Consider the following 15,222-nt stretch of genomic DNA (forward strand, 5'->3'; position numbering starts at 1 on the left):
TTTGTTTTGCAGTGGTTCACTTCAGATTGTTAACGCAATTTTGTTTGTATTAATTCCGATCTAAAGCCATCTGCCCACCCACCGGATCACAGTCTACCCCATGGTGACGATACGAATCAGCGACCGCCACCGCCTGATCCAGCCCTACATCCACAACTACTCCTGGCTCCTGTTCGCTGCTTTGGCCCTATACACATCCGAACTGAGCAGTGAGAAGAAGATGGAGGGAGAGTCGTTGGACAGCAACGTGTTGAGCCAGGCCTCCGCCCTGCAGACACACTGCTCCCAGCTCATCACTGCGTGCTTGCTTAAGGGCCAGACTGGCAAAGGTAAGTCCATACCATTGAGATAGAGTTGCATGAGAAGATACCACCCTCATGTGTCTATGCTAAATATGATGTTAGATCGAGCAGACTCTCCGCTTAGCCTGGGTTAAAGGCTCTAAACAAGGGATAAGGTCTTGTCTGGCTCTGCCCAAATTTTAAAGAATAAATCTTCAATGACGTGGGTGGACTATTTCCTCGCTGGGAGCAGTGACTGGTCACCTAGCAACCCTACAGTAATGACACACGAGTAGGACTGATCTTCTCATCAAACTATCTGCAACAAGATTATTGTTCTCCTCAAAAGATAAATAAATAAATAACAGAATTGATGAACTTGTGTGCAATGTATTTTATCACAACAATTGAGAGAAGTGTTGAAGGTCTTGGCTTCATCCATATGTCACATAGTTTCTTTGATTCTTCAAACATGCATTTTTAGGAATGTTTTTGTCTTTTATGGCGAACCCTTCTATGCCTTTCTCCGTGTAGGTCTACGTTCGTCCGCTTTGCTCGCTCTGCTGTCCTCCAACGAATCGGCTTCTGACAGTGAGCTGTGTCCAGTCTCCCCGGAGTCCTCTCAGGAGCTGAGTACCGCGACTGACACCTCCTCTCTCCCTGGCAGCACTGCAGCAATCTGCTCCCCGTCATCTCCCAGGGACAAGGTGAGGAACAGGAATCATGTTAAAGAACCATAGGGAGACTGAATGATCCGTTTTTTGAGGAGTGAATCGTTTAGATGGCAGGAAGAAAAAAACGAAACAAACCCAAATATTTTCAAAGCTTATATTTGTATCATACAGATCTATAATTGTTGAGTTCAGAGCAATAGTAGATCTGTAATTATGTTTTTTTTTCATTTCATGAAAAAAAGTATTGGCACATGAACAGAATAGGCTTGAGGATGTATTTACTTGTTTTTACTTCAAAAAAGCCTGTAATATCCCCAGGGGGGTTTCAAAATTTGCATACATCTATATTGAGTATATATTCAGTTCTAGACCATATTTATATAATATATAGTATTTTAACAGTCCAACATCACATACTATTGAAATGTCAATCAACCGAATGTTGTAATCCTCTCTCCACCAGAATAAACCATCTAAGGAGAAAAAGGCAAAGGAGTTGGGCTCTCCTCCCCCTGCTCCTCCACAGGTGTTGTGCCCCCCAAGCACTGGAGATGGAGAGAAAAAGAAGCTGGTCACTCAGGACACCCTGGATTCCCCAAGTCTGAGCCAGACACCCTCTGTGTCCAGCGAGGACCCTCTCTCTCCTATGATCAGACGTAAGTACTGAAGTCCATTAATACAGAATCTGTTTTCCATTAGTTGCTATAACTGTCCCTTTGCTGATTGGATCAACATCATATGTGCTTTCATCACTCTCAGCTTCAGAATCTGGACCATGCACAGTCAACTCCCCAGCATCGTACGTTGTCAAGGAGACAGATGAGAGGCTGCCGCAGGTTCCCCTCCAGGAGCATGTGTTTTCAGAATGCTCCAGAGAGAGGATCTTGGGACTACTAGCAGCCATGCTGCCACCAGCCAAGCCTGTATGTCAAACCTAAGAGCTAGTTTCACGGTTTATATTCAATGTAAAGTGAGTCACTGAAGAATTAGTTTGACATTTTAGGAAAGAGGATTAATACTGTGTACGTGTCTGTACATTATATATGAAGATACATCCTGCAGCCAGTTAGCTTAGCATAAAGACTGAAAGTGGGGGGAAAGGGCTTGGCAGGTTCTGTCAAAAGACACATCTTACTACCATCACCTCCAGGGCTGAGAAATTAACATGATATATCTCATGTTATTTTTATCTGGACACAATGGCTATTTTAGAGTCTCTTCTTCACCTGCAGAGACCCCAGAAAGTCTCTGTACTAATCCCCCTGTGAAATCACAATTTTTTGTTTTACAGATTAAACAAATGAGATACATCAAGTTTATATTGAGCTTTAGAGCTGCATGTTTGTGATTTAGGCCTTTATCAATAACTTAACTATCTGGCTGCTGACTGTAGCTTCATATGTAATGTGCAAATGTTGCATTTTTTCATGTAACTCACAGCAAAAAAACATATTTCCTTTAAGTACCGACTAGTGACATATTTGAAATGTACAGATTAAACAAATACGCTAAAATCTACCTGAATACTTTGTCAAGTTAAGACACCAAAATATTTTTACCCAACTATTTTTGATCCTATACTGTCTTTTATCAAATGCACTGTATCTACAAATAACATTTTACTTTTCTTTCTTGTACCCTCAGGGCAGCACCCTCTGTCTGCCCAGTCTGAGTTCCATCCTGCCCCAGCTTTTCAGGGCAGTCATTTCCAACGCCGGCTCCCTGAATGAGGCCTTCCACCTCACCCTGGGACTACTGGGTCAGCTGCTGCTGCGAATCCCTCCAATGGAGGCCGACATTGCTGTCACAGAGGCCCTGGCTGACAAATATGAGTTGCTGACACAAGGAGAGGGCGGCACTTCTGACACTGAGGGTTGGAGGACCACTCAGCTGCTGTTCAGCCTGGGAGCCGTCTGTTTAGACAGGTAAAACAAAGAACCTGATGATAACAGGGATTTTTTTTTCTCATTGTTAAGATCCATTTTCATGATTACTCAGATTCAAGAGGAAGTTTGCACTTGTTAGAGCCTACATGGATTTAATCAAGATATTTCCATACCTTGATAAAAAAAACTTTTTTAAAAATGAAAATACAATTTCATACATTTTCATAGTGGGACCAATAGTTTTTTTTTATCATTATCAACATTGTTGAAACACCGATGTGGTTGTTACTCCACAATAAAAACAGTAATAAAAGTTTCCCTTTCGATCTTTGGCTGCATGTTCCATCTATGATCATATTTATCACATTTAATAAAAATGTTTTACAAAAGGCCCCTTTTTTCAAGTAATTCCCGTGTGAATTGAAGACGCGCTCTCCCTTGTTGATCCAGTGTCATTTACATTTACTCCATTAACAACATAATGTGATAAATAATGTAGTAACAGATGTAGAACTGGCGCCAATCTCTCTTTATCACACATCTTCAACAAGCTTTGCCAGAAAGGTGTTTGTGCAGTTGTTTGTACTACTGTCAGCTGTTGAAGAAACGGTTGCCACCCATCATCTGTTAACGTTATTTTGAAATGTGAAGCGCCTTTTCTCTTACCTCCCTGCGCAGTCGTATCGGTCTCGATTGGGCGTGCACGGTTGCAGATATTTTGCACAGTCTGAATGCTTGTCCTGAGTGGAGACCAGTCATCGCTGCCTTCACCGACCACTGCGTTCAGCAGCTGCCACGGACTCTCAAACGCACCAACCTCTTCACTCTGCTGGTGCTGGTGGGCTTCCCCGAGGTAGGTGGAAAACATACCGCTGCATAGGGTTGTACACTGCTTCCTTACTTTCCAAACCAAATTGTGAGTCTTGTGTTCGTATGTTTGTCTATCAGGTGCTGTGTGTGGGCACACAGACGGTGTTTATCGACAACGCCAATGAACAGCACAACATGATTTTGCTCAAGCACTTCACAGAAAAGAACCATGCTGCGGTGGTGGACGTCAAAACGCGCAAGAGGAAAACAGGTTAGTGTCGTAGTAGCGCTGCCAACAGCATTGCTATTGGTCAGAAATAAACGTGGATTAGCTCCGTCTGAGCTTTCTCTTCTTTCATAGTGAAGGATTACCAACTCATCCAGTCTCAGGACTCCACTACAGCCAGCCTCCCAGGGCAGACCGAGGACCAGGGATGCCCAAAGACACTTCTTAGCCCCTACTTGAGCAATTTCACCTCCATCATCGGCCACCTGCTTCAGACCAGTCAGGATAATGGCTCTCCTGATGCTGTGGAGGCTTCCTGGGTCCTGTCCTTGGCCCTTAAAGGCCTCTACAACACTCTCAAGGTACCTGCCCCGACCTAGAGGGAGTGGCGTGTTAATGTATTTCATCCTCACTCCAAAAAATTGACATGTGGGCAATAATATCTGGAACTGGTATAGGAACAACAACTGGCATAGACGATACAACAGCAGTTTTCTCATTCTTCGTTGTCCTCTAGAAACACGGTGTGGAGCAAGCTCAGAACGCCATCCAGCAGTCGGGACTGACACAGCTGCTGGTGAGGAAGTGCAGCAAAGGGACGGGCTTCAGCAAGCTGTGGCTGCTGCGAGATCTCGAGATCCTCTCTATCATGCTGTACTCCTCCAAGAGGGAGATCCACTCCATGGCCCAGGACCCTGAGCGAGACCAAAGGGAGCAGGAGAAGGAGCACGACTCGGACCACTCCAGTTGCTGCGCTGACGACGCCGACGTCAACAGGCCCGACCCCTTAGAGGGTCTCGATGAGGAGACAAAGATTTGCTTCCAGGTGATGAGGAATACTATTCATAATACATGCAGCTACATATTACAAGATAGTGTAATAATCAAAATCCTTATAACGCCAGATCACCCATGATGCCTTAAATGCCCCTTTGCCCATCCTGCGGGCTATGTACGAGTTGCAGATGAAAAGAACTGACTCTTTCTTCCTGGAGGTGCAGAAGAGGTCAGCATCAACTTTCACAGAGAGGGTTTCTTTCTAATATACTGTATTTTCTATGTATGAGCCACCATGGTCAATTGTACAATCAAAAACCTGCCTCCTCTTTACGCATTGTGTCTGTGTGTCAGATTTGATGGAGAAGAGATAAAAACAGATGAGACAATCCGTACGCTGGCTCAGAAGTGGCAGCCTAGCAGGCGGCCTCGCTCTGAGGAGAGGAACACCAAGGCTGTTGACACGGATATGATTGTGGTCTCCTGCGTTGTGAGTTTTTCTAACTTTTTAATAGCAAACATTATGATCAGCTGCTTGTTGTTTTGGAACTTTACTAGTATGTACATTACTAATGGTGACATGAAGAGATAAGATAAGTTTGAAGATGTTTTTTTTTTCCATGTCATGTTTTCCTCCATATCCTCATTATTGCCCTCCTCCCACAGTCTAAACCCAGTCACTGTGAAAAGGCCACCGAGGAGCTCAACGTAGTGGCCCAGAAGCTCATCACCAACTCGGAGAGTGACTTGCAACTCAGCTACGCCAAGCAGAGGCGCACCAAAAGCTCAGCTCTTTTGCACAAGGAGCTGGATGTGCGCAGCAATCGGGCGGTTCGCCAGTATCTGGTGAAGGTCAACCAGGCCATCGCAACGCTGTATGCACGCCACGTGCTGGCCTCGCTGCTGGCTGACTGGCCTGCAGAGGCTGCCTTGAGCGAGGAGGCCCTGGAACTGAGTGGTGCTTCACACATGGCCTACATCCTGGACATGTTGATGCAGCTAGAGGAGAGGCCGCTCTGGGAGAAGGTAGGCAAACAAGAAGTGCATGTGGAGTATGTGGTAAATTAAAGTTTGTCCTGTACGCAAGGACTACCAAATATGATATTTACATATGATACATTGGAAGTGTTTTGTGGATTCATGTGATTGGGATATTCTTTTGATGATCAGATTCTCCAGAGGGTGTTGAAGGGTTGCAGCCAGAGTATGCTGTGCAGTCTGTCTCTCACCGGCTGCCAGTTCATGGAGGAGCCAGGTATGGCCGTACAGATCAGAGAGTCCAAACACCCCTATGACAACAACACCAACTATGAGGTGAGTAAATTCCTTTTTTTTCTGTCAGCGGCCATGGCTGTGGTTTCTGTACATTTCAATGGCTTCTCGTTCATTATTCTATTTCTCAAAATCAGCCTTTGCGCTGGTGACTGAATATAAGTTGTTTGACTACAGATGGTATTAGCTAAGACTAGGATGGATTAAAATTAAGGTTAGGTTATATGAAGTTTTTGGTGGGTTTTTTTCTGTATTCTGAACTCCTATGGTGTTTGTTTTTTCCAATCAGTTTGAAGACCTTGTTGTGCCCATCTTTTCTCTCTGCAGGACAAGGTCCACATCCCAGGGGCTATCTACCTTTCCGTCAAATTTGATTCCCGCTGCTACACAGAGGAAGGCTGTGATGAGCTCATCATGTCCAGTAGCAGTGATTTCCTCCAGGATGTCCACAATTTCAGCGGCTCTCCTCAAAAATGGTCAGATTTTGAGATCCCTGGTAAGGAACTAAACATTTTTTAAAAAGTCATTCATTTATTTTCCTCACCAAGTGGCGAGAATGTAAATAATGTTTACCAACATGATGCATCTGCTGCATGGGTTTCTCTCAGGTGATACCCTGTACTACAGATTTATGTCTGACATGAGCAACACGGAGTGGGGCTACAAGTTCACGGTGACAGGAGGCCACAGAGGAAGATTCCAGACAGGTACTTTACATCAGAACAAACACACACCTTTACATTTGTGCTAAACAGCCTCAGTAACAGTAAATATTAGTAGTAAAATGCAGATTAACCTTACATTTGTATTGTATTGTATTTAATCAGGGTTTGAGATACTGAAGCAAATGTTGGCTGATGACCAAGTGCTCAGTCAGCTGCCACTGGCCGACATATGGGAGTGGCAGGTCGGCGTGGCCTGTCGCCAGACTGGGAACCAGAGACTCAAAGCCATCCACTTGTTGCTCCGCCTTCTGCAGTGTCAATCCGAGACGTAAGCCCTGCCATGCCTATACATCTCTATCTCTTTCCTTTAAATTCTTTCAGTGTAATTCTGTAGACTTACATAGTCGTGCATAGACAATTCACAAACATTCTTACTTGGGCATCAGGTCCATCCACCGTGACCAAAGTAATAGAAATTTGGCTAAGATGATCCAGTACACATTTCTACCTCAGCTCTATCTTTTTCCCATGAGGTGCAGGATTGCATCTCCACACAGGGTTTGCATAAAAGCCATCATTAATTCCTTGTGTAGTTCCGTGGTTCATTGACCACGGAAATGAGGCAAAGGATGTGTTTGCAAATTTGCATACGTCAAGAATGACCTAGCCACTCTCTGGCCCCAATGTCAACATCACACGATTTTTTAAGAGCCGAGTGCGAACACGTTATCAAGTCTGAAATCAATACAGAATGACATCCATGACAAGAATGAAAGGTTTTGTGTTTTGCTGTTGTTTTTGTCATTCAGCTGTTGATGTTTTCCCGGTTTTGAGATGTGGACATACAAGCAGGATTTTCTTTTGACACCACAACTGGTTTGGAAGCAGCTTCCTTGGAAATTAAAAACCTCCAGCACACTTACACTGAGAAAGGACTTCCCAGTGTTCCTTCCAATGGTCCAATAGTTTAACTTTTGAAAGAGTATTATAGTATTTTATATGAATTGTTTACCACGACAGATTTCCTAATAAAAAAGGACGGAGAGCGCCTCAGACCATTGTGAATCTGTGTAAATATTTGTTGCTCATACGGCAGCATACAGATAGATAGCGTTGTGGCTTAACATTAATATCCATCCATTAGGCGTTCTTTACTGCTCTTGTATGTTTCAAAATTTTTGATCATTGTATGATAAAACTGATAAAGTCTCTTTTTCAGCTTTCACAACACAACTTTTCTGCCTGTGTACACATTGCCCGTCTAACAGAGCCTGTGAGCTGACGCTGCTGCGACCTCTGTGGCAGCTCTTCATGTCTATGGAAAACACCCTGAGCCAGGATCCCACCAGTATCACTGTGCTACTGCCGCTTCACAGAGCCCTCACCGAACTCTTCTTTATCGCAGAGGCCCGGGCCATTGTGAGTGATGGGCACACACACACACACACACACACACACACTGTGTTACACATATGCAACGGTCACATGGGGTGGTGTATAAGTGTTGTTTTTATGCTGGAGGTGTGGCAAAGCGACATTTTAGGTATTTGTTTAGTGGTGTCGGTTGTTTCTCTTGTGATGACACCATTGTTGACTTTGTAGGCAAAAGGTAAAATGGATTTACCAAGACTAAATGTGAAGAAGTCTGCCCTCCTTTAAGGCAACCTGTCCATTTGATTCTTTATTCTTTTGGTTTGACAACATATTAAGAATGAAACCATTTGAATGAAATTATGAGAGTAAAAATGACTCAACATTTTATATTTTACCTCTATCGTTCCCCCGTCTCTCTGTCTATATTTGTGCCTTTGTGAGATTAGCATGTTTTTCTTGAGCCCACCTGTTCTGTGCTGGGCTCGGGCCCAAACACTAGCCCTGCCATCTGCCAGACAGCACAGTGCCACACTGGCTGCATTAAGACTTTGGGAGAGGAAGAGATGCTCTCTCCATTTTGCGATTCCGTACGGGTTCTCTCTCTTTCTAAATTGTCTTGAATTATTAATTGAGAGAAGTCTCAAGGATTGTGAGTGCACCGTCAGTCGGGAGTTTCCCATGCAATTGAACCAGACCGTCCCAGACGGAGCCCCATCTTCCCCCAGTTGTCCTCAGGTCTAGTCGGCGAGGCCTGAGGCTGCTGACGATGAAATGACATGAGCTGACATGTCGCTCAGGATGGATTCTGCACTCCCATCTGCATCCACAGAACGTTGTTGCATGTGAGGGAGAATCAGGTGGCGCAGCATGTGTTAATATCCACTAGGGGGCAGTAGAAGAACTCAGCAGTGGGTGCTCAGTGGCGTGAAGCCTCAAGCTCTTCAGCCGCAGTTTTTGAAAAGAGTCTGAGATGAAGGTCTTTAGCTGAGGAAAATTCAGAGATGCTTGGATGAAATTCTGCGCAATTTTACACACGGTATTTGGTATTTAATAAAAGATAACTTGAGTCATTCACTTCTACCATCTGAATTATGTCTGCATTTTCCAGATAACAGTAGAATATTGTTTTGTTTAAAACCATCACACAATTGCTCCCTTTTGTTGCACCGCTCACAGCGTGTGGTGGCTGTTATTGCCCTGGTTTCAGAATGCAGTTTAGAGTATAGCAAGAAAAGTTGGTGTGAGCTGGAGCTATATATACCAAGTGAAGGTGAAGGTGAAGGCAGGTCAGCTGTGCACCATCCAGACTGAATTCAAGTGAAAATGTAAATAGTGTCCCTTTACTGTTCCTTTTTTAACCGAGGCAGGACTGGTGTGAGGCTGATACAGAGGGGAACAGTCCCTATTTAAACCACACTGTAAAACCTTCATCAGCTGTAAGGATCACTGCTCTGCCTCCAACAAAGTGCACTGTCTGTCAACATACAAGCTTTGTGTGGACTAAGGTTGGGGGCTCTCATGTCATGTTGACATGGGAGCTTAACTGCATCAGTGACATGTAGTGGAGTTCAACAGCTCCATGTTGACGCTACTGTGAAATCATGAGCTGCTAATGAGCGTTTGGACACGTCGTGGATCCTGCGGTGGTCGTATGAGGTCTGAGGCTGGAGCTGGTTTGTTGTAAAGGTTACGTGGCCAGTGTTCGTTCTCAAATCACACACCAGCGTTGGTTCATGTCGGGGGTCGACCGATATGGCTTTTTTCCGGGCCGATACCGATTGTTACTGATATAAGAGACAGATAACCGATATTTGAAACCGATATTAGTCTGAAGTAAAAAAGTGTCAAAAGGCGCCAAAATTCTGGATAAACATAAAACAATTACACAAACTCTCAACACCAAATTTTGTTGAAATGCCTTAAATCATATCTTTAATTCACAGAACCTTTCGACATTACTTTAACACACAAAGTGCAGGGAGCTATCAGCAGCATTATTATGAAGTTGAAAAAATGAACAAACATGGACGGGACATTGCTAAAGTTCAGAGAGTAGTGACAGCGGCTGCATCAGAGCCCAAGTGGCACATTTTTAAATGAAATTATCGTATCAGGCAATTGGCTGATACAGATAATCCTAAAAATGTTGAATATCGGCTTGTTCTTGCACGCACATGAAGACAGAGGCCACGTCGAATGAGTCAGTGCACTCTTTACCCCAGGAAGTGAAAGTTATATTTAGGAATGAAAACAGTATGTCACGCTTTATGGACTGTACAAATCGTCCTAGGATGTTCCCCAGCATAAACATTTTGGGCGCTGGGAGATGGATGGATGGAGGTCTGCGGCTCTGGACTGTGTCTTCTGCTCCGTTAAAGCTCCATTTGGCCAGTCTCAGTCCATTTAGCCTCTATGTGCTGTAGGCTTAGTCTTCGTCTTATCTGAATTCCCCCAACCCCATATGCTTATGTAACCCCAAGTACGTCCCTCCCGTAGGGCTTCAGTGGAAGAATCTCTCAGTTTGTTTATAATTTTGAATTACTTTTCCAACATTCCACAGTTTTTGATGCTGAGGTGGAGATGAAGAGTGGTGAGGGAACCAGGCCTCATTTATAACTGAATTCATCTCTTATGTAACCTCTCAGGGTAGTGTGTCTCGGAATGACCGTCATGTGGTCTGTGGGGTTATCTGTGTTTCTTTGAAAGCTGCATGCTGCAGAATAAGTATTTCTTTTACCAACCTTTGTTCTGTTTCCCAGGCAAAGAGCATCCTCCAGGAGTACTTATTGGCCATGACCACTGACGAGCAGCTCCTCAATCACACTGCGATGGTAAGACTTTTACGCCTCGTTTGTCTTCACTAAATCACCTTTATAAACCGAGAGTCCTCCCTCCATCCAGGCCCCCTCATGTCATCTTCAATGTTCTTCAGTTGTGAATTGTTATCTGATGTGTATGAAATATCAAACGTGTGTGAGTGCACCCTGACATGCCGTTATATTATGAAACTTTCGATATCGATATTTCGATATAATGAAAGGCTCTAAACTTTCTTACTTAAACCACGCAGTCCCACTGATTGCAAGCTCTTCAGTCGCCGTGAGTCAGCCCGTGGCTGGAGCCTCTTTTGCGGGTGAATCACCGAGCTGTTGACACCCGGCAGATCCCTTGACGCTCCCCTCCCCTTGTTTTGAATGTGTGGGCCGCACTCCGGACTAATGTGTTTGGTGATTACAGGCCATTAGCATGTGTGGCAGTGTGAGCCGCAGCTCTGCACTCTGGACCCCGTACAGCAGAGGAACCTAAAGACAGCTGAGAGGAGCAGAGAATGTGGGGTGGTGAAGAAAAACACTGTGGGTGGTTCTGTTGCGAAGTTACCTAATACATGTCAGGTTGAAAACAAAACCATAGGTGACTTGGTATTAGTCAAAAACTATTACAATAGCAGTGATGCACTGTCCAAGAATAAATTGGCTAAGTTTCAAATTACAGGAAGAAAATGTTGCGAAGCTCTCCCCTTAAATATGGATGACATTTTCATGAAGGTCTTAGTTTTTTTGATGAGTTTACTGTACCACCATACGAATTGCACAGTGTTGAGAGGATCAGGTTCACTTCACTGCCCCTTGGCTTGTATTTGTCCTGGTGTTCACTCAGTTAAACATGGATGAGAGTGTAACGGCCCTTCTGTTTCCACATGACATTTGTGCTGCTCGCAAAACCATCTGAGCATGTTAATGGCTGAAGAGGCAAGTCCTTCAATGAAACAGGGTTCAGTTCTTGGTATCAAGGAAAATCACTGGGTGAAATGTACGTTTTATGGGGTCTTATGGGGTTTTAATTGACACCTCATAACCGGACACCCCAAAACCATAAGAAATTTTCCTTTGGCAAACCATACCAACTTCATTGACATTCTGCTCAGTAGCAGAATGTCTAAGTCATGATATGACATTCAGTAAAGTAAAGGACACAGGGAAACAACAACAACAACGACAACCAAATGATTGATGTCATCAACACGCAGCCGGAGTGTGAACAAATTCCAGTGAAGAGAACGAATCCACCGAAAGGCATAATAATCTGTTAAGCACTGGGCTTTTAAATGAAGTAAACCACCCAGACGTCCTTGCACCATTTATTCACCTTCAGATTGCCTTTTCATCTCCACTCGAACATTCAGAGCACGGCGCAGATGAAAGATGTCTCATCGTTTCATAACTTCACCCTGCTCGAATTTCTCACCTCTTCTTCTGTATTTCATTAGATTACTGATGCACTTTTTTTCTTCTTCCCCCCAATCATTATTTAGGCTCTGAAGAACATCGCTGCCATCAGCCTGGCGATAAATTACCCCAATAAATCTACCAAGCTACTCAACATGTCCTCCTGAGCGATCTGCTGAGGGGAGAAGAGGAGAGCAACCTGAAGGGGACACGTCCTGACTCGGCTCGTTCACTCCTGAACAAGGAACAGAGAGGAGAGGTGAAGGAGGAAAACCTCTCTGACCACCCAGTGCTTACCTTCTAACAGGACCCCCACCCTCCACGCTCTTAACTCACTGAAGTACTGTGGACATGAGCTGCGGTGGTGGTGGGGAACTCACAGAGCACTTTCCACACTTACTCACAATCCTTTTTGCCTTACGTGAATCCAGTATATCAGCATGTCCTTTCACTGGAACAGGAACGATACATATTTAGTTTTTTTGTTTTTTACGTTTTTACTTGAAGACGCCAGGCCTAAGGACACAAATTGTGCCAAATTAGCAACCTTCACAACCTTTTTCTCCCCCCTTCCTAAACAGCAGCCATTTTGGGTTACATAACAAAAAAAACGGGTCACCTTGGCAACTTGCATATCTCAGTGGACACGTAGAGCATCCTAAAAATACAGTCCAGGACGGTGGAGTCTCATTAGTCACCACAGGGAGAAAGTAGTGACCTACTAGCTCATTCCACTCTTTCCCTTCGTCTTTCTTGTCCTTTCATCTATACTTCCTTTCCTCCGACACACCTCTCCACATCCACCCTTTTGCTTTTCAGACATCCGAAAGTAGATGATGGTATTTTACAAGACTGTTGTTTAAAAGTAGGATCAGTACGTCGCCATAGATTATCCTTAACATCTATCTGATGATCTGCAATTTGTAATGAGAACTAAGCCCCACTTTTCCGAGCTGGGGACAGTTTGATCAGGGCTGAAAAGGACGAAGATGATGCTCACATAGCCATAATCTTTGCATAGGATGACAATTGACATTACAGCAGAGGGAAAACTGTGATAATACGAAAAGTGAAAGAAATCAAACGTCAAATGATGTTCATGGAAATGAATAACGGCAAAGTTGTCATGGGGACCTCCTGGACTTTTGCTTTTATCCACAGATTTATTTATTCACTGTTTTATTTAACGTTTAGTTAAGTTTCAGCCATTACTGAAGGATCCTGGGTTTTTTTCAGTAACAGCAAAGCTGTTTCATAAATCATAGTCTATTACACTATGATTTCCCCACTACCTTGTGCATGGTAGTAAATGCAAGAATAACACGAATACCTTTAGCAGAGCAGATGCCGCTGATTCCCACTGATACACCGATGGACAGTCACATCCCTTATGAAACTAATTGTTAATGATTGAAGCTGATCCACTGAGACACATAAAGGTGACTGTAGAATAGACACGTATTCCACTTGTTCACCAGTGACACATCTATTACTCAGTAGTGCTGAGACAGTTGGATTCTTAAATACTTAATTACCTCATGTTTTGTAATTTCACAGATAATGAGTGTGACGCTTCCTTAGGTGTTGAATGTGACTTTTGATCACACCACATGAAACTCCACACGCGATGAAGCTGAAATCCAGCCGTAGCCACATCTGCATCAGTCACATGTACTGTCCCACTTCACGTTAAAAGAAGGCATCGGGTTTTCGTCTGTCGATAAGCTTCAAAGCGAGAGCGAGTAAACGGGGTTTTGTCTTTCCGATCGTCACTTGCATTAGTTCCGGATGAGGAGATTATTTTAGCTGTAGGAGATCATTCTGGTTTTATACCAAAGAAACCCATCGTTGTGAGCCATGTGACACCTCTGACCGAGAGTTCCCCTTCTGTTCATCACATATCAGATAGCCACCCTGTGAGAAGCTCGAGCAGAGGAAACCTTTAGACTTTGTTCTGTTTTTTTACTCTTACTTTTGAACTGGTCCCCACAAGGACCATATGATAGCTCAGTGGTTTTGTTTACACATACGTCAGCTGCATTGAGGAAAGAGGAAGAGATACATTTCCTCCATTTTGGCTTCTACGACGCCTCGCCTATCTACAACGTGCCTATGTTTGAAAATGAAGCAATCATAATTTATCTCATGTTAGTGGAATAGTTTAAATTCTATTTTAAAGAGAAGTATATTGTTTCATTTGAAGTTTTTTGTAAATTTTTACTTTTAACGTTGATTTCATTTCACGAGGACGCTTGATATTTGAAGCTGACTAATTTGAATGTACATATCTGTGAATATGACCTGCACAAAAGAGAGAGACTTTGATATCTACCCCTTACGAATATAAACTTTATTGGGCACTAACAGATGGACACTGATGTTGATTTTGTATGCATGGCACATTGAAGGTAAGAAAAAAAAAAAGGAAAAAGTACGGCTTGGGTTGATTTGTGATTCGTTTCTAATTAAAATAGAAATTACTTAACTAAAAGTTCTGCTGTCATTTTATTATGGTATATTGATCACTCTGACTACAGCCCACACTGTAGTTCTGTTTCAAGTACTGTACATTGCTTGCATTTCATTACAGACTTTCCCTGTGTTCAGCCAAGTTGCTCCTTTTCTGATTTCTAAACCTGAGTCCAGTCCTCTGCTCTTGTGTCCAGACAGAATCCCTTCACTTTATTCAGTCATGTCTTGTGCACTGGATTCTCACCTGAGACCCCTGATCCCCTGTCCTGCTTCTCCTCTTCCTCTGTCACTCCCCTGCCTCTAAATCTTGCGTCTCGGGGACGGCGCTGATGACGAGAGCGATGATCACAGTGGCGATAATGACATCAAATGGAGGAAGTATTCAATAAGGCAACAGATGATTCAGAGCCCCTCTGCGCCACCAAAGCCCCCACACCAGAGTGAGTCAGCTCTGCCCCCCCCCCCCCCCCCCCCCCCCCCCACACCTGCCCTCCTACTGCTTCACTTTTCTCTGCTGCCTCTGGTGCTTGTTCACCCAGCATCCTGGTGCTGTCATTTA

General features: G+C 43.9%; 1 protein-coding gene across 1 annotated transcript in view; it reads left to right on the top strand.

The window, feature by feature from the left end:
- zzef1 (zinc finger, ZZ-type with EF hand domain 1) overlaps positions 1 to 14,682 on the top strand; it is a 29,981-nt gene extending 15,299 nt beyond the window's left edge. Inside the window, exons 36-54 of the mRNA XM_047330559.1 lie at positions 67 to 329; positions 816 to 988; positions 1,419 to 1,611; positions 1,715 to 1,878; positions 2,600 to 2,880; positions 3,520 to 3,694; positions 3,790 to 3,922; positions 4,013 to 4,239; positions 4,395 to 4,703; positions 4,783 to 4,883; positions 5,009 to 5,144; positions 5,321 to 5,680; positions 5,825 to 5,968; positions 6,254 to 6,422; positions 6,535 to 6,633; positions 6,754 to 6,919; positions 7,860 to 8,010; positions 10,725 to 10,796; positions 12,278 to 14,682. Of these exons, the coding sequence (XP_047186515.1) occupies positions 67 to 329; positions 816 to 988; positions 1,419 to 1,611; positions 1,715 to 1,878; positions 2,600 to 2,880; positions 3,520 to 3,694; positions 3,790 to 3,922; positions 4,013 to 4,239; positions 4,395 to 4,703; positions 4,783 to 4,883; positions 5,009 to 5,144; positions 5,321 to 5,680; positions 5,825 to 5,968; positions 6,254 to 6,422; positions 6,535 to 6,633; positions 6,754 to 6,919; positions 7,860 to 8,010; positions 10,725 to 10,796; positions 12,278 to 12,358 (3,397 nt within the window). The 3' untranslated portion in view covers positions 12,359 to 14,682. The remainder of the gene's footprint in view (positions 1 to 66; positions 330 to 815; positions 989 to 1,418; positions 1,612 to 1,714; positions 1,879 to 2,599; positions 2,881 to 3,519; positions 3,695 to 3,789; positions 3,923 to 4,012; positions 4,240 to 4,394; positions 4,704 to 4,782; positions 4,884 to 5,008; positions 5,145 to 5,320; positions 5,681 to 5,824; positions 5,969 to 6,253; positions 6,423 to 6,534; positions 6,634 to 6,753; positions 6,920 to 7,859; positions 8,011 to 10,724; positions 10,797 to 12,277) is intronic.
- Positions 14,683 to 15,222: the final 540 nt, after the last annotated feature.

Source organism: Scophthalmus maximus, chromosome 2, assembly GCF_022379125.1.
Source record: "Scophthalmus maximus strain ysfricsl-2021 chromosome 2, ASM2237912v1, whole genome shotgun sequence".
Lineage (NCBI taxonomy): Eukaryota > Metazoa > Chordata > Actinopteri > Pleuronectiformes > Scophthalmidae > Scophthalmus > Scophthalmus maximus.